Source organism: Bufo gargarizans, chromosome 1, assembly GCF_014858855.1.
Source record: "Bufo gargarizans isolate SCDJY-AF-19 chromosome 1, ASM1485885v1, whole genome shotgun sequence".
Lineage (NCBI taxonomy): Eukaryota > Metazoa > Chordata > Amphibia > Anura > Bufonidae > Bufo > Bufo gargarizans.
In genome coordinates this window covers 359,840,785-359,868,036 of record NC_058080.1, presented here as the reverse complement: position 1 = coordinate 359,868,036, position 27,252 = coordinate 359,840,785, and the positions used below count along the sequence as shown (strand labels likewise).

Below are 27,252 nucleotides of genomic sequence, written 5' to 3'. Positions count from 1 at the left end.
TACAGCGCGTTCCTACGCGCTGTAAAACGCTCAACAAGGAGAAACCAATGATTCCCTATGGGAATGGTTCACACTTGGGCGTTTTACAGCGCGTACGATCGCGCTGTAAAACGCCCGACGCTCCAAAAAGTACATGAGCGACTTTTGGGGCGTTTGTGGCCATAGGACACTGTAGTGAATCACACAAACGCGCGTCAAACGCGCGTTTACTATTACAAAAACGCGCATAAAAATGCGCGTCAAAAACGCGCGTTTGCGCAACGCTCAAGTGTGAACCCAGCCTAAGGGCCGATTCAAACGGCTGTAGTGTTTTGTAGATCCGCAAAACATGGATACCGGCCGTGTGCGTTCCGCAATTTGTGGACAGCACATGGCTGCAACCATAATATAAAATGCCTATTCTGGTCATGCTGTATCCTTGCCGCAGACCAGAACCACGGATGCATCTTTTGCGGCCCTATTGAAATGAATGGGTCAGGACCCGATCATACGGCCGTCTGAATGGGCCCTATCCTAGATGAAGTCTTTATTCTGATTGGATGTTGGATACATAAATGCAGCTCATGCTTTTTCATGCAGCTCATGCTTTTTCCATGACTTTCTCCTGCTCAACATATAGCAAACAGGATAAAACCGTATGGTACTGCTTTCTACTTGTTGTGTGCAATCCTTATAACACTAAAGTCTTGTTATTTTTTCCTTATGTTTTCAGGGAAACTCCAACACCATAAGTACAGTGGATATTTCGGCTGGTTTTGTTGGTCTTGAGGGTTATGTTGAGATACCAGCTATTTTCCTTACTGCCTTTGTGACCTACAGTGGGCCTTTTCTTTGGTCCATGCACTTGTTGTGCTATCTGAGTGGGGAAGTCAACAGGTAATTATAAAATACATAAATTTATTTTAGCTTTAGTAGTGCCAACTAGGTTTATTAGTAGTTTGTGGATTCTTCCGGATGCAATGCATTTTTCACTGAAATCCTCTTCTATGGGGCTAAAGCTGCGTGAAAAACACAGAATATAGAACATGCTGCGATTCTCACGCAATGCAGAACTGATGTGTGAAAAACAACGCTCATGTACACAGATCCATTGAAATGAATAGGTCCGGATTCAGTGCGGGTGCAATACGTTCATTTCACGCATTGCACCAGCGCAGAAAACTCACTCCTGTGAAAGGGTCTAAATGTCTGGTAGGTGCAACATTCCCTTCCACTGGTCCTCTTCTCCCACAGTTAGCATTCAGGAGAGGAGGAGACCATACATGTGTGTGTCTCTTCTCTCTTTTATAGATTGGGTTCTGTGATGACAGCCAACCATTTCATAGAGCATTGCCAAAAAGTTTTCATACAGGACAAGTCTCTTTAAGAAAAAAAATAAAGCACACTACCTAAAGGCGGGTTTACACCACATGAAGTAGCAGCAGATTGTCGGGAAGGAAGCGTCAAGTAAAGGAGATTGCTGCATGTAAATGCAGCCATCTCCTTCACAGTGTGAGGACGAGGGATCGCTATGATCCCTCGTCCCCATACCGAATCACTGTTTCTGGCCAGCAGATCGCTGTTTAGACAGCACAATCTACTGCCTAGAAATGATGATTGCTGTCCCTGCATGAATGTGTGGCACACTTACACGGGCATATTTTCAGGAACAAGCGTTTGCAGGAACAGTCGTTCATGATAATGTGCCCATTAATTGGCTTGTGTAAATCCACCGTAAAGGGGTTATCCAAAGTATAAAACATGCCCCCCAACGCTCGGGCCCATTGTATAGATTATGCTTATCCTGCTCCCCAGCACCCCTTTTAAGTATTTTGTTTGGAAAAAAAAAAAGTTTCAAACATGTTAATTCTCTATTCCACCACCAGATGGTGCATTAAACTATTACACTAACGTGAGATACTGATTTTGTTAAACTATAGCCCAATCTACACCAAAACCATTATTTTGTTTTATTGATTTGAATTTAATTCCAAAATCATATCTACATTATTCAAGGTTAAAGCTGTCATTCCAGCCATGAGGGTTTACCTAATTATTAGTCATAGCTTTTCTTTGATTGGACTGTTTAAGTGGCAGAAAACTGACCAATCGAATGAATGAGTAGCAGTGAATATTAATTATGTAAATTCTGATGGCTGTAATGACAGCATTACCCTTAAACAATGTAGATATCGTTTTGGAATTAAATTCAATAAAACAAAATAATGGTTTTGGTGTAGATTGGTGTATAATTTTACACAGCTATTTATTAACAGCTATTTTGAAGTAGACAAAAAAAGACGTAGCCCCCCACTTTTCATAACTAGTCAGGGTTAAATCAACAGCTGGGAGCTCTATAACTACTGTGTGTGGGCTTTAAGGGGTATTCTACTGTATGTGTGTGTGTGGAGGGGTGGACCCCACGCCATTATTTTTTTTAAATAAGTAAACAAAATCCATTTTTTTTAAATAAGTAAACAAAAAATAAAAGTGTGGGTTCCCCTTTTTTTTTCATACCCAGACAAGGCTAAACCAACAGCTGGGGGTTGACATCAGGATGGGAAGGTCTATGGTTATTGGCCTCTTCCAACCCTAAAAATACCAGCCCACGACCGCTCCAGAAGCAGACCATCATATTAGATGGTCCACTTCTGATGGCAACCCAGGAAGCTCTTCCTGGCACCCCTGGGCCATTGGGTAATAAATAAGGGTTTAATGTCAGCCCTGGAGTGAAAAAAAACACTGCTGGCCAAAACAAAGCACAAGTGACGGTAAGAGAGGTGTCTACACCCCCATTAGTAAAGCTGCAATACATTGTGAAAAAAAGACTCCAGCTCCATACTACCCGATACAGGACTGTGCCTCCATGAATTAGTGGAATATTATACAGTAGTTTTATTCCGTCCGCCCCCCATTATAGACACGCCCACATTATAGTGCACCTAGCAGCAGCATGGATCCAACAGGCTGTTCACCTGCCGGAACAGCTTGCCGAAACAGGCTGCTGCTAATGTGAAAGTAGCCTAAACCGTTCTTAGCTAGAATGAAGGCAGAGTATACTACAGGTGAAACTCGGCAAATTAATATCGTGCAAAAGTCCATTTATTTCAGTAATTCAAATTAAAAGGAATTGCATTAATGCAGCTTAAAATTAGAATTTTGTGAAAAGGTTCAATATTCTAGGCCCAAAGTGTCACACTATAGTCAGCTAATTAATCCATACCCCCTGAGCAAAGGGTACCTCAAAATTGTGACTTTGGGGTTTCATAAGCTCTAAGCCATAATCATCCAAATTATAACAATAAAGGCTTGAAATATCTTGCTTTGCATGTAATGAGTCTATCTCATATGTTAGTTTTACATTTTAAGGTTGGATTACTGAAATAAATGAACTTTGCACAATATTAAATTTTTTCGAGTTTCCCCTGTATATACTAAATGACAGAACAGAATAATAGCAACCTGTGTAGCTGCATAACATCACAGACTAGGATTGATGCAACAAATTCCCTACAATATCATTATAGAATTATTATATTATAACTATTCCCCTGCAACAATATTCATTAACTACTATGATACATATTTAATACTCTAGTATATGATAATCCCTGTATACTAACAGTTTTAATTTTTTGGGGGAAAAGAGGGGTGGATTATTTTTTCTTTTTGCCTTTTGTACATATTAAAAATTGTTTTAATTGGTGTGGTTTAATTGGTTTTGGGCTATATGTGGTTACTAGTAGAAAAAAATACTTTAGTTAAATAAACACTCCCCAGCCCCTTTAACCATTTTATTACTAAAATAAATTCCACAGCGGTGCTCCTATTCCACCGAATCTGTTCACCTGAAACCTAGTCCAATTAATACTGTATCTGTGAAAACCGAAATACACACAAAAAACTGTAAAACCAAAACAATAAACCTTTCATACTCACCTGGCTTCCTTCTGACATAATTCTCTCTTCTTTAACCTGTGTTTGTGTGTGCACGTGCCTACTGGCAGGTGAGGCCTGTGCCCTAATGGATGATGGACACAACAGCTGGACTCAGGCTCGAGTCTGACTGCTGGGTCTATCATCCATTAGGGCCCAGGCCTCATTGCCCCGCCGTACTGTCCCAAGCAGGCACGATGCCGTGATGGCATCATGTCTGCTGGGTTGAATAGTAGAGTAGTGATGTCACGGATGTAGTAGGGGAGAACACCAAAAGACAACAAGAAGGAAGGGGAAAGGCACTAGGCCTCACCGCTAGGGAAGGAAAAGGGTCACTACCTATAAAACCCTGCTCCTGGCCCTAACTCCTATCCGTATGGGCACCTCTCGATGGTAGAGATACCCATACACAGGAACCTAAAAAACCCTGGTGACCCTTGGATGCCCTAAAGATAACGACAGGGCAGAGACCACCTGTTCCTTCCCTGGTGACAGAACTAGTGTCTCACTGAGGCCTAGTAAACAACCGGGGGGTGAGGGGGAATACAAAACATAACAAGCGGAACACTTAACTTCTGAGGATGATGGATTAACAGGACTCCAACAAGAACCACATTCCAGCTCTTCCAAAACCAAATGAAGCTATCCCAAGCAAGGAGCTATGGGTAAAGTCAGACTAAATAGGGAGAGGTAAAGGTTACATGATCCACACCTGAACAGGAGGTCTGGACATACCAGAAACACACAGACAAGGTAAACCAAAAGAGGCTGTCAGATCACTAATGTGTAGATACTCTTTCAGACCTTCTGAGACCTGTCACAGATGTGACAAGTGGCTTCACTACTGTAAGAGAGGCACTATGGGAGCAAAACTACTGTGTGCGGGCACAAAAATAAAAAATATAAAACTTTCCATACTCTCCTGGTTTCCTCCTGACTTAATCACTGACTTCTTAATCAGGCTCTGGTGCCGTACAATAAGGATGGGTTTGCACATTGCTGCTGCAATACGGTTCTCAGAATTCACTGTAAAAATCCCATGATTTTTGCAAACTGTGGCAATGTGTAAACCTAGCTTTTTGCCCAAACCTCCTCTATAGCTGATCCGTGCTGCAGCCGTCCAACACCCAGAGGGCATCTGTCAGAGGTAGTAAGCTATCTTACTCCCCTGACAGAGCTCCTGTCAGGTTACTAAGATTGAATGAACTCCAGCACCCTTACCACACACAGTGTTCATCTGAGAACACAGAGAAGCTCTGTTAATTAAAAGGGTTAGTCCACAAAAAATATTCTACAAGTTCTCAAACCAGTAGTTTGATCTGAATTCTTTTGTAATTGCATGTAATTAAAAATTTTGTTTAGCCACTGAGTTATTCATTAAAATGTATCTGTATAGCGCCACCTGCTGTTAGTTTTTTTTTTTCTTATTCCTTTGTCCGGCTCACTGAGATGGCCACCATGCTTAGTTTCATCCTTCCAACTGCCTCCTGAGCTGTGATAGGAAGAACATGGACACACCCAGTTTGTTGCAGCAGAATAGACACTCCCCCTGAGCTGCTAGCAGAGCAATGAATGGGGAGATCTCTGGATCCATGTGAGGTACAGGGCTGGTTCTGGCTTTGTTAGAGATCATATAGTAGATGACAACCTCTTTCTGATTCTCATTTTTCACATTAGTCATGAGATAACCCCTTTAAGTAAAACAACTGACTACCTCTGACATATGTCTTCTGCCATGGCAAGAGTGATCTGCCGTGGAGGTACAGATGAGATTGTCCCGTGATCCTTCTTTGCCTTGTACTCTGCTGCTAACTGTTGGCCAAAATGTGTAGTGCACATTGTTAACTAAGCCGGAGTGGTGGTGCTGTAACTGGGATGCTCTGAGTAGGTGGATCTTTTTTTTTATAGCACCTAATTAAGAAAAACGCTGGCATGTAAAAAAATCTTCAGCTAACATTTGGGGGCCGTGGTTTGTACTGCAAACACAACACTAAAAACCTATGTGTGAAAGCATCCTTTCTTAATGTTACATAGACTGTTGGAGTGCACACGCTAATTTGCACATCTTCTTCTCTTTCAGGACTTCTACAGCTGTGGCACATGGATGTTACTGCTATGCCATCATCCGTTCGCTTCCAGTGACTGTTTACATTCTTCTGGTAACGGGTCTCCGTTACCATTTGTTCATTTGGAGTGTCTTTTCTCCCAAGCTGCTTTATGAAGTGATACATGTAGTCATCTCAGCTGGGGTTTGTGTGATGTTTACTGTTGCAGATAAGAACCATGTAGCAAAAAGTGAACTATGAGTAGTGTTACAGTTGTGTTTTTTTGTTGACTTTAAAAAGGTTTTCCGAGATCTTAATACTGATGACCCATCCCCAGGATAGGTCATCACTATCTGATCAGTGGGGGTCCAACACCCCGTACCCCCACAAATCAGCTGTTTGCTTTCTCGCAGCTTTCCCTAGGCCAGTGACAACACATTCATGTGTCACGTGGCCTAGGCAGAGTTCAGTTCAGTTCACAGGAGTTCCGGTGCCTTCTCAAACTGCTGATTGGTGGGTGTCCGATGTCTCGAACCCCCACTGATCAAATACTGATGACCTATCCTGAGGCTTGGTCATCAGTATCAAAATCTCAGAAAACCTTTTGAACTGTGTTCTCAGGAAATTATTTAAAATAGCTTCCAGCAACGTGTCCTTGAAGGTAAGCAGGACTGGTTGGCACTACTTGCAGGGTTGCCTTAGGGGACGGGGCTTCAATACATACTACACGGCTCTACAATAGATAGTAATGATGTGATCCTGCCTACGATATGCCATTATGTCTGAATGGTCTGACAAGAAAAATCACCAATGTTTAGTGTGGCCCTGGCCCCCAGGCAGCTCTGCAAGTGGAAACAACCAGTCCTGCTCAGATTCTGGGACAGGTTGCTGACGGCCATTTTAAATCATTTCCAGATTACCCCTTGACATTTTTAGGTCCAAAATTCTGTGCTGATTAGCTCTGTTTTTGCTACAGTTCTCTATGGAGACTTAAGCCTCTTTCACACTTGCGTTGTCCGGATCCGGCGTGTACTCCACTTGCCGGAATTACACGCCGGATCCGGAAAAACGCAAGTGAACTGAAAGCATTTGAAGACGGATCCGTCTTTAAAATGCTTTCAGTGTTACTATGGCACCCAGGACGCTATTAAAGTCCTGGTTGCCATAGTAGGAGCGGGGGAGCAGTATACTTACCATCCGTGCGGCTCCAGAGTGACGTCAGAGCGCCCCATGCGCATGGATGACGTGCCATGCGATCACGTGATCCATGCGCTTGGGGCTCCCTGACGTCACTCTGGAGCGCCCCGGGAGCCGCACGGATGGTAAGTATGCTGCTCCCCGCTACACTTTACCATGGCTGCCAGGACTTTAGCGTCCCGGCAGCCATGGTAACCACTCTAAGAAAGCTAAACGTCGTATCCGGCAATGTGCCGAAACGACGTTTAGCTTAAGGCCGGATCCGGATCAATGCCTTTCAATGGGCATTCATTCCGGATCCGGCCTTGTAGCAAGTCTTCAGTTTTTTTTGGCCGGAACAAAAAGCGCAGCATGCTGCGGTATTTTCTCCGGCCAAAAAACGTTCCGTTCCGGAACTGAAGACATCCTGATGCATCCTGAACGGATTTCACTCCATTCAGAATGCATTAGGATAATCCAGATCAGGATTCTTCCGGCATAGAGCCCCAACGACGGAACTCTATGCCGGAAGACAATAACGCAGGTGTGAAAGAGCCCTTAGTGCAAGTACTCCAGGGTATGAAGACGTATTGGCAAAGCTTGATGGGAAAATCAAGATCCAAGACAAAATATGAGTCAAAATCCCACTTTCCAACTTCCAATAGGTGTCACTGGTGAGATGGTTCTCTTTCTTCTGAGATGCCTCTTTGCATATTCGTTTCCCATGAAGCATCACCAATAAGTCTCCATACCATGGAGTACTTGCAGTATGTCTCCATACAGGACTGATCTCTTTAAGGAGATAAAGCACCCTGCCTAAGCCGCTTCCAAGGCATCGCACTAAGCTAGCCAGAATCCCACTCCATACTCATGAAGGACAAGCAAACAGCTATATATGGATGGATATCTGGCTTAGCTATTTTCCTTGTAAAATTGGAAGGCTTGTTGGTAATCGGACCTTGACTCATAGGGAGCCACTTCCGATAGGTGGCGCTGGAAAATGGTTCTCTTTCTTAGGAGATACCTCTTGCACATGCTAACGTACTCAAAATCCTCTGCATAGTCATGCTGGCTACTTGTTTGTGCCACTAGATGAAGGTTACTGCATACTGTTGCCATTAAAGGGATTGTTTGAAAAAAGGGTCCAGCATGGGTCAAAAATAAGTATTGCTCGCCTCACCGCTCCTCCACTACGGTCATTGGTCTTCTGGTTTGGGTTGCTCTCTGCTTTCTGGTCCCAACTCGACTCAGCTAATCACTGGCCACAATAGTGACTTGTCTCAGCCAGTGATTGACTGGCAGGCATTTGCAGCCATGTTCCATGTATTTAGCCTGGACCAGGAAATCTAAAGGGGGGGTAAAGTGAGATAAGTAATGCTTATTTTTATTTTTTATCCATTCTGGCCCTTTAAAAAAAAAAAAATTACAATTCAGCGTATATACAGTAAACTCCTAGTAAAGTTCCAGTCTAGTGGCAGCTGCTTATATAGGGGATTGAGAGCTCTGCAATAAAAAAAACGCTCTGACCACAATAACGATAAATTAATCAGCATACAATTTTGGACCTTTTAAGGTAAAAAATCGTGTTAAAGAGTGGACATTCCCTTAACAGCAGATCTCCAGGTAGAATATAAAGCATAGTAAAATACCATGACCTTAAAGTCTGGTGTAACAGGTTTACGGGTGTATTACTTACTAGTTACCATGATCTGTGTGCCCCAGGGTGAAATTTGTGTGCCTTTTATAGCATGTGCCCAGCTTCACACCTCAAGTTTGGGCATAGAGGTATCTTTAATATCCCAGCCTAATGAAACATACTTTAACCCCTTCCCAACTTTTGATGTAAATGTACGTCATCAGTGGGAGCACTGTCCTGCAAATGACATACAAGTATGACTTGGTGATCACAGGAGCCTGGCTGTGACTGACAGCATTGGATATAACTTTCGTCCAAATACTTTATCCCTTTAGGGTAAAGAAACAGTCAGTTTTGGATGCCAAAATCAGGAGTGAATTAAGAGGATGATCTGTCCTCTATACGTTCTCTCCTTTTATGATCCACTCCTAATTCCAAAACTGCATGCAGAAACCTGACCATGTGACCGTACCCTTAGATGCCATGGTCAAGGCTGAGAGGTTTACAGAGGGTTGGAACTCCCTTTGTACCCCATGGACCTGACATGATTAATGGGCTGCCATCCAGGTGTGTCATGTGCAGAAGCTTATTAGGCCCTGTAAAACTGATGGGCATAATACACTGCATGCAATACAGAAATATAGCAGTATACTATATAAGTGAAGTTAAAGTCCCTTAGTGGGATTAAAATGAAAAAAAAAAAAAGTTTAACAAAAAAAAAAAACTCAACATCCCCCAAAAAATAAACCAAAATGGATATTGCTTTATCTGTAACAACTCGGACTATTTATTCAACCTATCAAAAATAAGAATAAAAAGCAATCAAAAAGATGTGTGCGCCCCCAAATGGTGCTAATTAAGGGCTCATGCACATGACTGTTGGATGTTTTGCAGTCCACAAATTGCTGATCTGCAAAACACAGATACCGGAATGGCCAGCCCCTAATAGAACAGTCCTATCCTTGTCCGTAATGCAGAGAAAAATAGGACGTTCTCTTCTTTTTTCTTTTCTCGGAACAGTCATGTGAATATACGGACACAGAATGCACATTGGAGTAATTTCAGGTTTTTTTGCAGCCTACTTGAAGCGAATTGTTCCGCATATGGGAGCAAAAAAAACAGTAAACTGACACAGAAGAATTATACGTTATTGTGCGTGAGCCCTAAAACCAAAGTTTTCAAAATATCATATGTACCCCCAAATGATGTCCTAAATACTGCACAGTGAACACAATAAAAATGGTATTGTAGAAAAAGCCAACTCATTCTGCAAAAGGAGCATTCATAGAATCATATAGACATAAAAATGTACAACTCTCAGAAGGTTGGGATAAGAACTAAATGAATTGCTTAAAGAGTAACTAAACCTTTGAATGGAATTTTAATATGATGTCCCTAATGCCCTAAAAAAAACTTTTTTCCAATATACTTTATTTATCAATTTAGTATTTTTCTTAGTCTTTTCCCTACCTAAAGCACACCATTCACTGTGCACTTAAAACTCAGTTCTCCGTACACCTGCCTGTACGGTCCGCAAATCCAGAGATGCAGAATGATGCGGAACGGAACCCTACGGAAGCACTACAGAGTGCTTCCATGGGGTTTCGTCCCGTACTTCCATTCTGCAAAAAGATAGGACATGTCCTATCTTTTTGTGGAACGGCCGGATCGCGGACCCATTTAAGGGAATGGGTCCGCGTTCCGCTGTGGCTGCCCCACGGACTGTGTTTGTGCATTGCGGCCTGCAGCATGATCACGGGGTGCAGGGGGCCTAAGAAAAATACAAAATTGATAAAGTATATTGGAAAAAGTTTTTTTAGGGACATCGTATTAAAATTTTATTCAAAGTTTTAGTTACTCTTTAATAAAAGCCAGAAGAGGGTCTTTATTTGAATAGTATGACAAGCTGTGCTTTTGTCATATATTTGGCCGATTAAAATATGGCTTTTTCTTTTATTTTTATAATCAATGAGGCCCTAATAAGATTGAACATTGTTTTGCTGATTAATTTTATAATGAATCTTATGGTTTCTTTCACACTAATTTCTTATATATTTTTTTGTAGCATTTTGTGTGACATTTTTAACTTGGTTTTTATGGTAATGATTTAAACTGGCCTATTTTCTGGCTTTTTCAACTCCTCTAGAGATACCCTTTGGAAAAGTGCCAGAAAAATGCTATACCTAGAGAAGGCTATGTTTGCAAATAAAACATCACAAACTGTACACGTCCAAATGTATATATAGGGCGTTTTATAATGCCCTATAGATTTTTTTTATAAAGCTACAAAAAAAAAACTCTCCCCACAGATTTTAGTAAAGTGGCTGGGGCCATTTAAGAAAGGGTGAGGGTATCTGTCACTAGGTTATGCTGCCCTTAAAGAGAACCTGCCACCTCTCCTGACAGGTCCTTTTAGTCACTAATTCCATTCCCCTGAAATAACTATTCTGGAGCATCTCTCCATATAACGCTGTGTTGTGCCGTTATTCCATTTAGACGTGTGTAACTGGCAGCAGTGTCGCTCAGTTGGGGATTTATGCATACACGCCTAATTGGAATGATAGAGGAATGGCACAACATAGTCATACTAGTTGATCTAATCTATTCTCCAGAATGGTAATTTTAGTTAAAAAAGATAGTATTCTACACTAAAGGGGTCCTCCGGGAAAGAAAAAAACATGAAGATGCTGAAAGACCTGTTACTATAAATAAACTCTTAGGGCTGTTTCACACCAGCGGATGCCGTGCGTGACATCCGCTGCGTGAATGACAGCCAAGACCCGATGCAGACAGCAGAAGCACGGAGCAGTAACATGACTGATAATGCTCCGTGCCTCTCTGTGATCTCTTTACTACAAAATCACAGTGAGATAAAGTTGTCAGTGTGATTTCATAGTAAAGAGATCACAGAGAGTCACGGCGCATTATCAGTCATGTTACTGCTCCGTGCTTCTGCTGTCCGCATCAGGTCTTGGCTGTCATTCACGGAGCTCTCCTCTTGCTCGCAGGCTGAAGTGTAGGAATGAGGACCGGCCCAGAGGTAAGGTGACTTGGGCTCCCTTTTGAGGCAGACAGATGAGCACAGTGCTGATGCAGGCAGGGACCAGAGTTTACATAGGGCCCCTGCTCTGTGCTCTGCGTTTTCACACAGGCCGTCCTGCAGTGTCATTAGGAGGGCAGATTTTTGTCTAGGAAGCTTACAGCGGCCATTTTAATTCCTTTGCGGACTGTCCCCTAGACAAAATAAGCCACTATAAATAAAGGCATTCAAGAGTTTATTTATTATACTTTTTTTTATTTTAACTTTCCCGGAGAACCCCTTTAAACTGACCTGTCAAAAGAGGTGACGGGTCCTGTTTATGACCACCCATTTCCCAGCAGCTCTCTTCTGTGCAGGAGAAGCATGTTTGCCCTGCACAGCCCACAGTATATGTAATGCATGCAGCAAATCTTTGCATGCCTGTTCGGAAAGAATCGGGGCTACTTGACACAGTGGTAGGCTTACAGGTACTTGGGTACTTTTTTTCTTGTGAATAAAACACTTTTGATAATGTAAAGTATATATCTTATTTTTTAAAGTACTATGAGGAAATTGTTATATTGGGAATATCCTTTTAACTGACTATGAAGCTATTTGGAGATCTGCTTTAGTAATGTAAAAAGCTAACAAAAATGTGAATAGTTTTGGGGTGTATTACTGTATTTTTCTAAAAAAATAATAAATAAAAAATCTGTACATGAGCTTTATATATTTTACTTGTTTGTTACTCCACTGTACTTTTGTATGTATATACGAAGCAACCTTTTTGAAGTCAAGTATATGATTGCTTGAATGATTGATTGTACAGGACTATGGGAGAGATTTATCAAACTGGTGTACATGAAAACTGGCTTAGTTGCCTATAGCAACCAATCTGAATCCACCTTTCATTTTCCAATGGAGCTCTGAAAAATGAAAGATGGAATCTGACTGTTTCCTATGGGCAACTAAGCCAGCTTTGATAAATCTCCCCCTATGCTTAGCTGATATGTAGCTGCAGTAGGCACGTTTTAAGTGGAAGTACTGTATTAAAGACAACCACAATCCTACATTTGTCTGTACGGCTTTGTAAATTTTAAAGGTGAGACCAGATGGTGCGGTTGGCTGCAATTGGTGAGCTACGCCCACCCATGGAGGCTAATGGTTGCCTTTGGCTGCCGTGTGCATCTAGCCCTACTCTCTGGTCTCACCCCAAGTGTTATATAACTGGGGGAAAGACTTATCCTAGTAGTCAGTGGGGGCAGCAAGCTCCCAGTCCACCAGTCAGGTTACAAGCACTGTCCTTTCACTACACCTCTTCAGTCAGTCACGCCATGTGCTCCGTACGGTGTTCTTTTCCTTAGCTTCTCGCTTCTCCTTAACAGCTCTTTAATCTTGTCTCAGGCTATTCCTTATAATGTTATGTTATTTAAAGAGGACCTTTCACTAGAATAAAACATCTAAACTAACTATACAGACATGGAGAGCGGCGCCCGGGGATCTCCCTGCACTTACTGTTATACCTGGGCGCCGCTCCATTCTCCCGTTCCTGTCCTCCGGTAGCTCTTTTTTCTCTCAGGCTGTGAGCTGAGCGCTGCGATTGGCCAGCGCTACAGCATGGGAGAAGGAGACGCCGGCAGGTTCCCCTGGGTGGAGCCTAACTATGAAGATACCGGAGGCTATACCGGGAGAACGGATCGGCGCCCAGGTATAACAGTAAGTGCAGGGAGATCCCTGGGCGCCGCTCTCCATGTCTGTATAGTTAGTTTAGATGTTTTATTCTAGTGAAAGGTCCTCTTTAAAACTATAAAAATCTAATTCTGATTTTACTTAGATACTTTCTGAATTTACCTCAATCTAGATCAGATTTTTTTTTTTGTTTCATTCAAATAATAATAATTTTGTTTCATACTATGTTCTCCTGTTTAACCCCTTACAGGGATTTTCTGGGAATAAAATAATGATGACCTACCCTCTGATTAGTGAGGGTCTGACACCCCCACCAATCAGCTGTTTGAAGAGGCCATGGCACTTTGCTGAGTGCTACAGCCTCCTCACATTGTATTACAACTGTGAGTGGGATTGAGCTGCACATATGGCCTGTGACATGGCGGGCCTAAGAAGAGATTGCAGATGTCACCAGAACCCTGCAACCTCTTCAGACAGCTCACAGATGGGGGTGCCTGGAGTCAGACTCCCACCAATCACATATTGATGGCCTATCCTGAGGATACTCCCAGAAAACACCATTAATAAGGCGGAGTTCACACCTCAGTTATTTGCTTAGTCATTTACATCAGTTATTGTGAGCTAAAACCAGGTGCGGATTAAAAATACATAACAGAAGCAAATCAAATTATTACACCTGATCTCTGAGTAGGCTTCACTACTGGTTATGGCTCACAATAACTGATGGAAATAACTGTAGTGTGAACTCAGCCTAACACACCATGATGTACATGTTGTCATACTATAAGTTGCCTTGTCTGCAGGCTCCATTCCATAGAAGGATGTCATGAGGATCACAACGCTTGGTGGTGACTGACAGCCAGGCTCCCTCTATAATGGCTGGGCTAAAAGAAATTAGAGAGCCCATCTGTTAAATCTCTTAAATGTGACCACAATCACTAAAGAACCTGGCCGATGGAAGGGCCTTCTTCTGTAAGCCCATTGATGTCCCTTGATGCAATTGCAGGACCACTACAGAAGCCAGGCTCCTAACTAGGCCCCCTAGTTCTGCTGCAGGCATTTGCCATTTGGCTATTCCAGAGGCATAGCCTAATAGTCTACAAAAAAGCGGGTCCACAATATATGGGCACCGACCATGTACCCGCTGTATGCGGACCCATTTACTTGAATGGGTTCTGCAATCTGCACCGAAAAGTGCATGCACTAATTTTTTGGCGGTGTGGAGGCTCAGACATAAAATCCACGGAAGCACTCCGTAGTGCAGAACGTTTAAAAGAATGGGTCAAAATCCGTGATGCGGTGAACAAACGGCCTGTGCCCGTATATTGTGGACCCGCTGTTGCGGGTCACAATATAGGCATCGGCCAACAATGGTCGTTTGTATGATGTGTATGTTCACGTGCTCGTGGGTCCTCTTAATGTATTCCAGCTCCGATGGCCAGGCCATTTACCCCCCTTCCTGACCAGGCACATTTTCATTTTTTTTCTTTTTGTCTGAATTTGTGCAGTTTTTATGTCTTATTTATTTTAGTACTTTAACCAGCTCAGCTCCCCTAGCTTAAACCCCCTTAATGACCAGACCACTTTTTACAATTCTACACTACTTTCACGGTTTATTGCTCTGTCATACAATTTGCCACCCAAATGAATTTTACCTCCTTTTCTTCTCACTAATAGAGCTTTCATTTGGTGGTATTTTATTGCTGCTGACATTTTTTTTTTTTATATTAATCGAAATTGACCGAAATTTTTGCAAAAAAATTACATTTTTCACTTTCTGTTTAATTTTTCAATTAAAACTACATTTCTATATAAATTTTTTCCTAAATTTATTGTTTTACATGTCTTTGATAAAAAAAAAATGCAATAAGTGTATATTTATCGGGCGTTTACAAACTATGACTTTGACTTTCTGAGCACCTGTCATGTTTCCTGAGGTTCTACAATGCCCAGACAGTAGAAACACCCCACAAATGACCCCATTTCGGAAAGTAGACATCCTAAGGTATTCGCTGATGGGCATAGTGAGTTCATGGAAGTTTTTATTTTTTGTCACAAGTTAGCTGAAAATGATTTATATTTTATTTTTTCTTACAAAGTCTCATATTCAACTAACTTGTGACAAAAAATAAAATTTTACATGAGCTCACCATACCCCTCACGGAATACCTTGGGGTGTCTTCTTTCTAAAATGGGGTCACTTGTGGGGTATTTATACTGCCCTGGCATTTTAGGGGACCTAAAGCGTGAAAATTAGTTTGGAATCCAAATGCGTAAAAAAATGCCCTGTGAAATCGTAAAGATACTCATTGGAATTTGGGCCCCTTTGCGCACCTAGGCTGCAAAAAAGTGTCACACATGTGGTATCGCCGTACTCAGGAGAAGTAGGGCAAAGTGTTTTGGGGTGTATTTTTACATATAACCATGCTGGGTGAGAGAAATATCTCTGTAAAATGACAACTTTGTATAAAAATAAAAATAAAAAAAGGGAAAAGTTGTCTTTTACAAAGATATTTATCTCACACAGTATGGGTATATGTGAAAATACACCCCAAAACACATTGCCCTACTTCTTCTGAGTACGGCGATACCACATGTGTGACACTTTTTTGCAGCCTAGGTGCGCAAAGGGGCCCAAATTCCAATGAGTACCTTTTAGGAGGGCATTTTTAGGCATTTGGATTCCAGACTTCTCACACTTTAGGGCCCCTAAAATGCCAGGGCAGTATAGTATAAATACCCCACATGTGACCCCATTTTGGAAAAAAGACACCCCAAGGTATTCCGTGAGGGGCATTACGAGTTCATAGAAGTTTTATTTTTATTTATTTTTTGCCACAAGTTAGCGGAAATGTTTTTTTTTTTTTTTTTTTTTTTTATCACAAAGTCTCCCTTTCCGCTAACTTGTGACAAAAAGTTAAATCTTTCACGGACTCACTATGCCCCTCAGTGAATACCTTGGGGTGTCTACTTTCCGAAATGGGGTCATTTGTGGGGTGTGTTTACTATTTTGGGCGGGGCTAAATTGTGAGCAACCCTGTAAAGCCTAAATGCACTCGTTGGACTTTCGGCCCCTTTACGCACCTAGGCTGCAAAAAAGTGTCACATGTGTTATCGCTGTACTCAGGAGAAGTAGGGCAATGTGTTTTGGGGTGTATTTTTACATATACCCATGCTGGGTGAGAGAAATATCTCATTGTATCAAAAATTTTTAAAAGTTGTCATTTACAGAGATATTTCTCACACGCAGTATGGGTATATGTAAAAATACACCCCAAAACACATTGCCCTACTTCTCATGAGTACAGCGATACCATATGTGTGACACTTTTTTGCAGCCTAGGTGCGCAAAGGGGCCCAAATTCCAATGAGTACCTTTTAGGAGGGCATTTGGATTCCAGACTTCTTCTCACGCTTTAGGGCCCCTATAAATACCCCACATGTGACCCCATTTTGGAAAGAAGACACCCCAAGGTATTCCGTGAGGGGCATGGCGAGTTCCTAGGATATATATATTTTTTTGGCACAAGTTAGCGGAAAATGATTTTGTAAGAAAATAAAAATCATTTTCCGCTAACTTGTGCAAAAAAAAAAAAATTATGCTAGGAACTCACCATGCCCCTCACGGAATACCTTGGGGTGTCTTCTTTCCAAAATGGGGTCACTTGTGGGGTATTTGTACTGCCCTGGCATTTTAGGGGCCCTAAAGCGTGAGAAGAAGTCTGGAATATAAATGTATAAAAATGTTTACGCATTTGTATTCCTTGAGGGGTATGGTGAGCTCATGTGAGATTTTATTTTTTGTCACAAGTTAGTAGAATATGAGACTTTGTAAGGAAAAAAATAAAATAAAATATATATATACACATATATATATATATATATATATATATATATATATATATATATATATATATAATTTCCGCTAACTTGTGCGGTTCTATGAACTCGCCATGCCCCTCAAAAGTGATCTTTATAGCGCCGCAGCGATTTTACAGTGTTTTTGCAGTGATCAGAAAAAATAATTCTGTCACTGCGGTGGGGCGGACTGAACGCAAGTGTGCGCACAAGATCAGGCCTGATCGGGCGAACACTGCGTTTTTTGTAGAGCCTATAGAACATGTCATGTCCTATTCTTGTCCGCAATTGCGGACAAGAAAAGGCATTTTCTATATAGTTCTGGCAATGTACGGATCTGCTAAATGCAGAAAGCACATTGCCGATGTCCGTGTTTTGCAGATCCGCGGTGTCCGTGTGAATGGAGCCTTACAGGGGGGTGATCAGGGGTTAATAAGTGACAGAGGGCGGTGTGGTGCTACTTACAGAGCTGCCTGTGTCCTCTGGTGGTCGATCCAAGCAAAAGGGACCACCAGAGGACCAGGTAGCAGGTATATCAGAAGCTGTTAACAGACCAGCGTCTGATATACCTTTCAAGGGTTAAAAAAACGCATCTACAGCCTGCCAGCGAATGATCGCTGCTGGCAGGCTGTAGATCAACTAGTTTACCTTCCGATCCTGTGAACGTGCGTTCACAGGAAATCTCGATGCCGCGCCGGCGTGTTGAGGAACAGACCGCCAGCCCGCAGGACGCATCCCTGCGTTAGGCAGTCGGTAGCTGGTTGAAGTGGAAAAGTTATTTTAACCTTTTTTTTATTTTATCTTTGTTAATAGCACAACCTGCAACGAATATAAAATATATATATATATATATATATATATATATATATATATAATTGAATTTGATATTTAGATTGTATTGTTTATGGTCGCCAGGCTACATGGGGTGGTGGTAATTTATTTACCATCGCCAGGACAGAAGCAGAACATAATGGGGGAGATTTCTCAAAACTGGTGTAAAGGAAAACTGGCCTAGTTGCCCATAGCAACAAATCAGATTCCACCTATCATTTTTCGGAAGTCCTTTGGAAAAAAGGATTTTTTTTTTTTTTTTTTGCTTTCAAAAATTTATTGGGAAAAATACAAAACATTTACAGTAAAGAAATTTTTACAATCTCTCAATTCTTAGTGACCCAACTAATTATATATAAACATAAATATATTCAACTCGTCTTTTCATAACATTTAGAAAACCCTCCCCTCCCTCCCCCCCAGTTTGTGGTGCGTCAAAGTAGGACCCCTATATATGAAACAACTTGACCTCAGCTAATCAATCCTCCAACCACCCCATATCCTACTCCACTGGTACTCAATTTCCCTCCGTTTATATATAATTTTCTCATAGTTCTTTACCTTATCAGTTAAATTCATCCATGTATTTATGTCTGGAGTGGATCGGGCAAACCAGGTCCGACTGATCAAAACTCTAGCCAACATCAGTATTCTGCTCAGGAAAATCTTTTGATACTTGTGATTTTTTAGTTTGGAAAGATCATTAAGAACAAATACTTGTGGTTCAAAAGGAATTCGAATTTTTAGTTTATACATAATACAATTATTGATACTATTCCAGTAATTTATAAGTTCTGGACAGGTCCATATCATATGGAGAAAGTCCGCTCCTACAGTGTCACATTTGGGACAGCTGGACGTATCTCTTAACCCGCATTTATTCATCCACAGGGGAGTAATATATAATCTGTGGCAAATATAGAATTGTATTAGAACATGGTTGAAGTTCTGGGATAATGAAGATAAATTCCCAAAAATATTCTCCCACCCTTCTATTTGTAAATTCGGACAGTCCACCTCCCACGCTTTTTGTCCTGGTGAGTGTATATCACTAAACCGTACCTTAAGTAATAACTTATATATATTTGAAATTTTTATTCTAGAAGGTGTACCCCCTACCCAATCATTCAGAAAAGATAGATTATCTATATCCAACAGCCGCTTATCATCCAAACTAGATAGTACAGATCGCAATTGAAAATACCTAAACCATGAAAGATTTTTTATATTATGTGTCATTTCTATAAAGGGTTTAATTTCTCTGTCTTTAACTACCTGTGAAATATATAAAATTTTATTCTTCTGCCAAAATGTGTCAGCTGCAATTTCATCCAGCCTTTGTAAATACAAATTATGCCAAAGAGGCGTAAATGTAAGTGAACCCTTAACCTTCAACCATGTCCTAGTTGTAGCCCACACTTTAAGGAGTAGTTTTATAGTCTCTCTATAGCCTCGCTCATAGCTCTTCAATAGCCCAGATTCCAACAAGGTAAAAATATTTTTGTGAGCGTGACTAGTTACCAACTTCCCCAGCAGTGCACTGTTCTCTGATTCATAGCACATCAATAACTGGGCTGCAATAAAATACCCTTTAAAGTAGGGGAGATTTAAACCCCCGCACTCCACTGATTTATACAAATATTCCAACTTAATTCGAACTCGCTTTCTTCCCCATATTAAATCATTAATTATTCTTTCCATAAGTTTAAAATGTTTATCTTGTATCCAAATAGGTGTATTCCTAAGCACATAAAGAAATTGTGGTAATATCACCATTTTAACTAGTGAAACTCGATCAGCTCTAGATAGGGGAAGTTTCAGCCAGATTCCTATTTTAGCTCTAATCTTTACCATTATGGGGATCAAATTAAGTTCTACAAAATTTTCAACCCGAGGTGATATAATCAAACCCAAGTATTGAAAAGTATCGACAATATCCAACTGTGTAACAGGAACCTCTTTCTGTGGCAGGGGATCTATTGGGAGCAGACTGGTCTTGGCCCAGTTTATAAGAAGACCAGACACCTCACCAAATACTTTGACCATTTGAATAATCCTAGGGAGAGTAGTTTCCGTATGATCTATAAAGAACAGAACATCATCTGCATATAATGAGATACGGTCTTGTGTTCCTAGCGTACCAAATCCTTTAACCTGATCATCCTGCCTAATGGCCATCGCAAGGGGTTCGATATACACATCGAATAATAAGGGAGATAATGGGCAACCCTGACGGGTGCCCCTGTTTAAATCAATACTACTACTCAGAATTCCATTAAGACTCAATTTGGCCCTTGGAGATCTATACAATAACTTAAGAGTGCGTATAAACCTTTCTCCAAAGCCCATCCTAACAAGAACCTTCCAGAGGAAACGCCACTCCACCCTGTCAAAGGCCTTAGAGGCATCCAATGACAGGATGGAGCGGGCGGTCCCCCCAGGGGTCTGGATATTAGAAAAGAGCCGATGTAAATTCTGATGTGTACCCTTATTTTGAATAAAACCGCTCTGATCCGGATGGACAATGGAGGAGATGACCCAGAAAGCCTTGTAGCAAGGACCCTCGCAAGAAGCTTTACATCTGCATTGAGCAGAGAAATTGGTCTATAAGATTCTAAATCTAAAGGGTCCTTGCCTTTTTTTGGAATTAGTATTATTGTAGCCTCCATCATTGAATCTGGTAGCATCCCATCCTCCATTGATTCAGCAAAGACCTCCAACAATCTGGGAAAGATACAGTCCCCGTATTTACTATAAAATTCGTATGGAAGCCCGTCTGAACCAGGAGTGGAGTTAGCTGAACATAGTTTAATAGCTCCCTCAAGTTCCTGAATTGAGACCTCCAATTCTAGTGCTTTCTTTTGCGTCTCGGTAATAGTTGGAAAGTTGATCCTATCTAGATAGAAATCTATCTTATCATATGTAATGTTAGAATCAGCTTTATACAAATCAAGAAAATAATCAAGAAAGGCCTTCTCCACCGGGCCCTGTCTAGTGACTATCCTACCATCACTCGCTCGAACCTTGTCTATATGTTTTTTGGGTTGTTGATTGGAGATTACTCTGGAGAGGAGTTTACCAGGTCGCCCTGACTCTGTAAAATATTTTTGCCCTTTAAAAAAAAGACTCTGTTGGGCCTTATCCAATAAAAACTTAGCATATATTTGTGTGGCTTTTTGCATATTTTCCCTATTCTTCTCAGTCTTATTTATGTGGAAGGATTCTGTCGCCAATACTACATGTTTTTCTAGATTTTTCTGTTTTTTTCCATATTCCCTTCTAAGATTCGTGATATTACTAACCATCAATCCCCTCATATACGCCTTAAAGGTATCCCATACCACTTGAATTTTTGCTGAGCCATAGTTAATATCCCAGAATCGGCCTATTTCATTTCGAATTATTTCATGTGTCTTTATAACTGATAGCCAATAAGGGTTTAGTCTAAAGGGAGGTTTTGGTGTATATCTTTCCTGAGATAAGCATAATTCAAGTAATAGCGGAGAATGATCAGATATTGACCTTGTTTCATATTTCATTCGCTTTATAAGTTTCACATGAAAAAGAAAGGATTGATCTGGTTGGTTGCTATGGGCGACTAAGTCAGTTTTCTTTTGCACCAGTTTTGCTAGATTGCCCCCAATGTAGATGGAGAATTCCTGCTCCTTGAGGGAGGTGCCAGACTCCTTTTAAGAAAGAATTTTAAAAAACTAGCTGTTAGGAAGTGTTGGTTACTTGAGGGCATGCAAACATGGTGAACAGGCTCCAGACTGACCACCAGTAGACAGGATTATTTGGTCCGCTGTCAGGCACAAGCAGCTCCCACGGTTTTGTTGGCCACCATTCAGAAACAGGTGGCACCTTCATTACACAACCCTGTCTCTGCCCAGACCATTTCCAGGTGCTTAGCAGAAGGTAAATCGGTCTCACAGTGCCCATTATGATTCCTAGCATTGACAGCCAGCCACCGTGGTCTAAGGAATAAGAAACCTGGACTGATGCAGACTGAAACCATATTGCGGGAGATTTATCAAAACTGGTGTAAAGGAAAAGTGGCGTAGTTGCCCACCGTAACTAATCAGATACCACCTTTCATTTTCCAAAGAATCTTTGAAAAATGAAAGGTGGAATCTGATTGGTTACCATGGGCAACTAAGAGAGTAATACCTTTACACCAGTTTTGATAAATCTCCCCCATCATCTTTAACGACAAACTCCAGTTCTGTCTGGGATCCCATGACGATCGGGTTCAAGTACGGAGGCCCTGTTGTGAGTGCTTCAATACTGCCCCAACTGCTGGTGTGATGATCTGGGGAGCCATTGCATACTACAGTTAGTGTCCCTCGTATCACTACTACTACTTGGCAGCTCAGCGATATTTGAAGGACATTCTGTGGCCACATGTGTTGCCTCTCATGACAGGGCTTCCAATTGGCATTTTTCAGCAGGATAATACTCTCGCGCGCGCACACACAAGCAAGGGTTTTAAAGGAATGTCTTTGCCAGATGGCAACACTTCCTTAGCCTACCCAGATGCATCACAAATCGAAGAAATAATGGGACCAGCTTTTGCAGCCTATGATTATGCAGAATCTACAGGACCTGCTGCAACAACTGTGGGCAAATGTGCTGGGGGATGCCATACAAATTCTGTATGCCTCCATTTCCAACCATATCTCATCTTGTATCCAGGCTAGAGGCGGTTCAACAGGGTACTAGAGCCTCCTTTCTATTTTACACTTTCCCCAATAAACTTATCCTTTTGCTCTAATATTGCATCATTACATCCACACATATAAAGTTTGGTGATTCCAACAATTCCTTCTCGGTGTGAAAAATTTTTATTTATTTTTTTTGTCAATGAGAGTGTATATTAATTCTATCGTAAAGGGGTTGTGTCATCATTAAATGTTGTTATTTTAATATAGTTCAGCATAAAAAAACTAGTTACTTTTGTAATTTACTTTCTGTTGTGAGAAATTCAGGGAGATGAAGACCAATGTTTTTTCCTGACATCACCAGGCTTACCTTAGGTGTCACCCTGCCCTCCCGCGGTTCCAGTACTAACGCTGGGCAGGGGAGAAGTGGGAGGTCTCGCTCCGTTTGATACGAGAGCCTGCTCCCTGGACGCAATCTCCCGCCGGGCCTTCTAGGCTGTTAGCCGGGCGCTTTAGCGCTATACGGCAACGTCACTTCCGGGAGACGGGGAAGTGACGTATATAAGGTGCGCGTCTTCTGGAAACATCGGTACAGCGCATGGAAGTGCCGAGGCAACTGTCCGTTGCTTGTGTCAGCGGAACCCTGCTCTCCGGGAGACCCCTCTGTGCCGGTTGCCGTAAGTTCCCCTGTGGGGGAGTGTGCCTGTATCACCAATACTTTGATTGCACTTGTGGTCAGGGAACTCGGGTTCCTCTCTTCTCCTGATTATATTTTGGGGGCAAAATATCATTTTTCCCCTCCCCCACGACAGCACCATAGAGAGAGGGATCCACCCCCAGGGACAGGAAACCTACAGAAATAAAAGGGTGGAGCCTCTCCTCCTATTCAGTGGTTTCCTGTCCCTGGAGTGGGAGACCTACAGTTTCTCTTTCAGGTCTTACCGGCGGTCTTTGTTTTGCTTCCTAGGAGTTTCCTAGAGGGCAGTCGGTTGCTCCTGGGGTCCATCGCGTCGCTGGGCGGGCTGACAGTACCCTAGGGTACGGAGGTGCTCCGGGGCCCTCCGTATCTTGTGGCAGCCAGCCATGTGGGTCACTCTCAGGGAGAGCTCTGCCCCATGAGGAACGCCAGACATGCGATCGGGTGGTATCCTGGACAGGCGAGGCTCTGCCACCTGGATTCGGTTGGAGCAGCTGAGCGCCTCCGGACACGTGGAGGTCACTTCCGGTCTGCCCTCCAGCTCCATAAGAAAAGTGGAACCCAAGCGCGGCTTCCGGTTTAGACACAGGCTGTGACGCGCTTCTAAGGCTGGTTTCACACGGGCGTTGCGGATTAGGTCCGGATGCGTTTTGCAAGCAAGTTCAGTCAGTTTTGTCTGCGATTGCGTTTAGTTGTTCAGTTTTTTCCGCGCGGGTGCAATGCGTTTTGATGCGTTTTTCACGCGCCTGATAAAAAACTGAAGGTTTACAAACAACGTCTCTTAGCAACCATCAGTGAAAAACGCATCGCACCCGCACTTGCTTGCGGATGCAATGCGTTTTTCACGCAGCCCCATTCACTTCTATGGGGCCAGGGCTGCGTGAAAAATGCAGAATATAGAACATGCTGCGATTTTCACGCAACGCAGAACTCATGCGTGAAAAACAACGCTCATGTACACAGACCCATTGAAATGAATGGGTCAGGATTCAGTGCGGGTGCTATGCGTTCACGTCACGCATTGCACCCGCGTGGAAAACTCGCTCGTGTGAAAGGGACCTAAAGCGGCAGGAGTTGCCGAACTTTTTGTATTTAAAGGAGGCAGGCCAGACCAACAGTGAGCTATACAGCGGTCTGCGCCTATCGATATCGCATGTAGGAGCCTCCTGGCGGTTGTTACATGGGTAACAGGTACCATGGGCCAAATGGATTACTTATACCCCCTCTTCTTTTTCTCTACTAAGCGTATAGACTCCATACCTCCTACCATCCGTTTTTTTTCATGGAGGAAGAAGGAAGACAGGAATTTGCTGAGGGTGAAGTGAATCCCATCCCGGTAGTTCTTTGATCTTCAGGGGGTAAGTCGCTCAGTTTATGGTTGTTTTTTTTTATTAAAGTTATGCCTTGTGCTCTCTCCTTTCCAGCCCCCAAAGAAAATGCTGGCAAAGAGAAAAAACAAGGAGTGTGCGCTGTGCAGAACTTCTCTATCCTTCTCTTATGAGAAGAAATTATGCCAAAAATGCATAGACAAGACCATTTCGGACGAGTCCCCATCCTTATTGGAAAATATTAGATCGCTCATTAAGACGGAGGTTAAAAATACCCTTAAGTCAGGCAAGAAGGAAAAAGCGGTTAAGGATAAGAATGCAAGATCTGGCCTGCCTCGGGACTTCTCCCCAGACAACAGTGACACATCACAAGGGTAGTCTTTGTCTGATTTATCATCTGAAGATGAGTCTATATCCAACACCTTTTTTCCTTCAGAAGATACAGACAAATTGCTGAAGGTTATAAGATCCACCATGAACATTGAGGATGTTAAGGAGGATAAATCTGTAGCAGACTCGTTGTTCGAGGGGTTACAGGAAAGGAACGGTTGCTACTTTCCCGTACATAGCTGTCATGGAACCATGAACCAGACGTACACCAAGAGATAAGTGGAAATAAGAAGGCTTTATTGAAAATAAAGCAGTAAGGCAAAAGTCCAAACGGATGGCTAAACCGAAGCAGGGTCTTGCGAAGCCAGAGGTCAGGAACCAGAAGGGTAGTCAGACGAAGCCTGGATCAGGAACCAGCAGGGTAGTCAGACGAAGCCTGGATCAGGAACCAGCAGGGTAGTCAGACGAAGCCTGGATCAGGAACCAGCAGGGTAGTCAGACGAAGCCTGGATCAGGAACCAGCAGGGTAGTCAGACGAAGCCTGGATCAGGAACCAGCAGGGTAGTCAGACGAAGCCAGGATCAGGAACCAGCAGGGTAGTCAGACGAAGCCAGGATCAGGAACCAGAAGCAGCAGCAGTCTTAGAAGCATGTGAACACAGGAGGACCAAGCAAGGAACTGAAGCCACAGACCTCCTATATATATGACCTAGGCATCCAGCTCCTCCCAGTGGGAAGGAGAAGCCGCAGGGTGGGAGGCTACAAGAAACCCAGAAACCAAGATGGCCGCCAGCACATGTCAAACGAAGGAGAACAGCAAGAAGGTAAGACCATGACAATAGCAGCATTTTGTCTTTGATTCAGAGAGAATGGAGGAAGCCAGGCAGGAAAGTATTTGCCTCTAAAGCTTTTAAACGAAAATATCCGTTTGAAGAAGCGGCCTCTTCCTCTTGGGGGGAAAGCTCCAAAAATTGATGTGGCCATCTCTAAGGTGTCTAGGAAATCTTATCTCCCTTTTGAAGATACGGGCATGCTTAAAGAGCCTTTAGATAAAAAAGCGGGAGGCCTCTACCTTGTCCTTTTGTCCCGCTGTAGCAGCTGCAGTTACGGCTAGGACTTTATCTCTCTGGTTACAGCAGCTAGAGGTGCAGTTAAAAGAAAGAGCCCCTAGGGATCAGATATTAGCCTTGTTGCCAACGTTACAAAAAGCAGCTGACTTTTTAACAGATGCGTCGGTTGATTCCATTAAGCTTAACGCACAGTCAGCCTCCCTCACCAATTCTGCGCGTAGGGCTCTTTGGTTAAAAAGTTGGAATGGGGGTGATCTAGCCTCCAAACAGAGGTTACGTAATATCCCCTGTCAGGGAGAATTTTTGTTTGGGCCAGAGTTAAACGATCTGTTAGAAAAGGCAGCCGATAGAAAGAAAAGGTTTCCAGTCCCTAATCCTGCTGCTCTCTTTGGTTCCCGGAACAGGCAGTCCTTTCGTCCCTATAGAAATTATGCAGGCAGAACAGGGATAAGGACCAGAGATTCCGATCCAGAAATTTTGGTGGAAAGGGATTCCTGTTCGGAAATCCTTCCTCTACTAATACGAAAAAAGAACCCCAACAATGATGCCAGGTTAGAGGTGGGAGGAAGGCTAAAATTCTTTCAGGAAGCCTGGGGAGGATTGCAGGGCCTTGGGTTCTAGATATTATTAGTTCAGGTCTAAAACCAGAATTCCATTCTTTGCCTCCGCAAAGATTCACCATTACAAAAAGCTTTTGTGTAAAAGGTCGGTTTCCCATAATAAAAGAAGTTTCAGACCTTATCAAGAAAAATGTTTTGATTCCCGTTCCTCCGGAAGAACAATTCAAAGGGTTCTTCTCCCACCTGTTTCTGGTTCCAAAACCAGATGGTACTCACAGGACGATCATCAATCTCAGGGATTTGAACAAATTTCTGGTGTTCAAAAAGTTCAAGATGGAAACAATGAGGAATACGATACAGCTTTTTTTTTCCCTCATTGTTTCATGGCGGTGTTGGATTTAAAAGACGCCTACTTCCATATACCAATGCACCAGCAGTTTC

General features: G+C 42.5%; 1 protein-coding gene across 1 annotated transcript in view; it reads left to right on the top strand.

Moving 5' to 3' along the window:
• The window catches only part of PIGG (phosphatidylinositol glycan anchor biosynthesis class G), a 73,019-nt gene extending 65,955 nt beyond the window's left edge, over positions 1-7,064 (top strand). The window contains exons 12-13 of the mRNA XM_044283434.1: positions 713-876; positions 5,996-7,064. Coding sequence (XP_044139369.1) covers positions 713-876; positions 5,996-6,221 — 390 coding nt within the window. The 3' untranslated portion in view covers positions 6,222-7,064. The remainder of the gene's footprint in view (positions 1-712; positions 877-5,995) is intronic.
• The last annotated feature ends 20,188 nt before the right edge of the window (positions 7,065-27,252 follow it).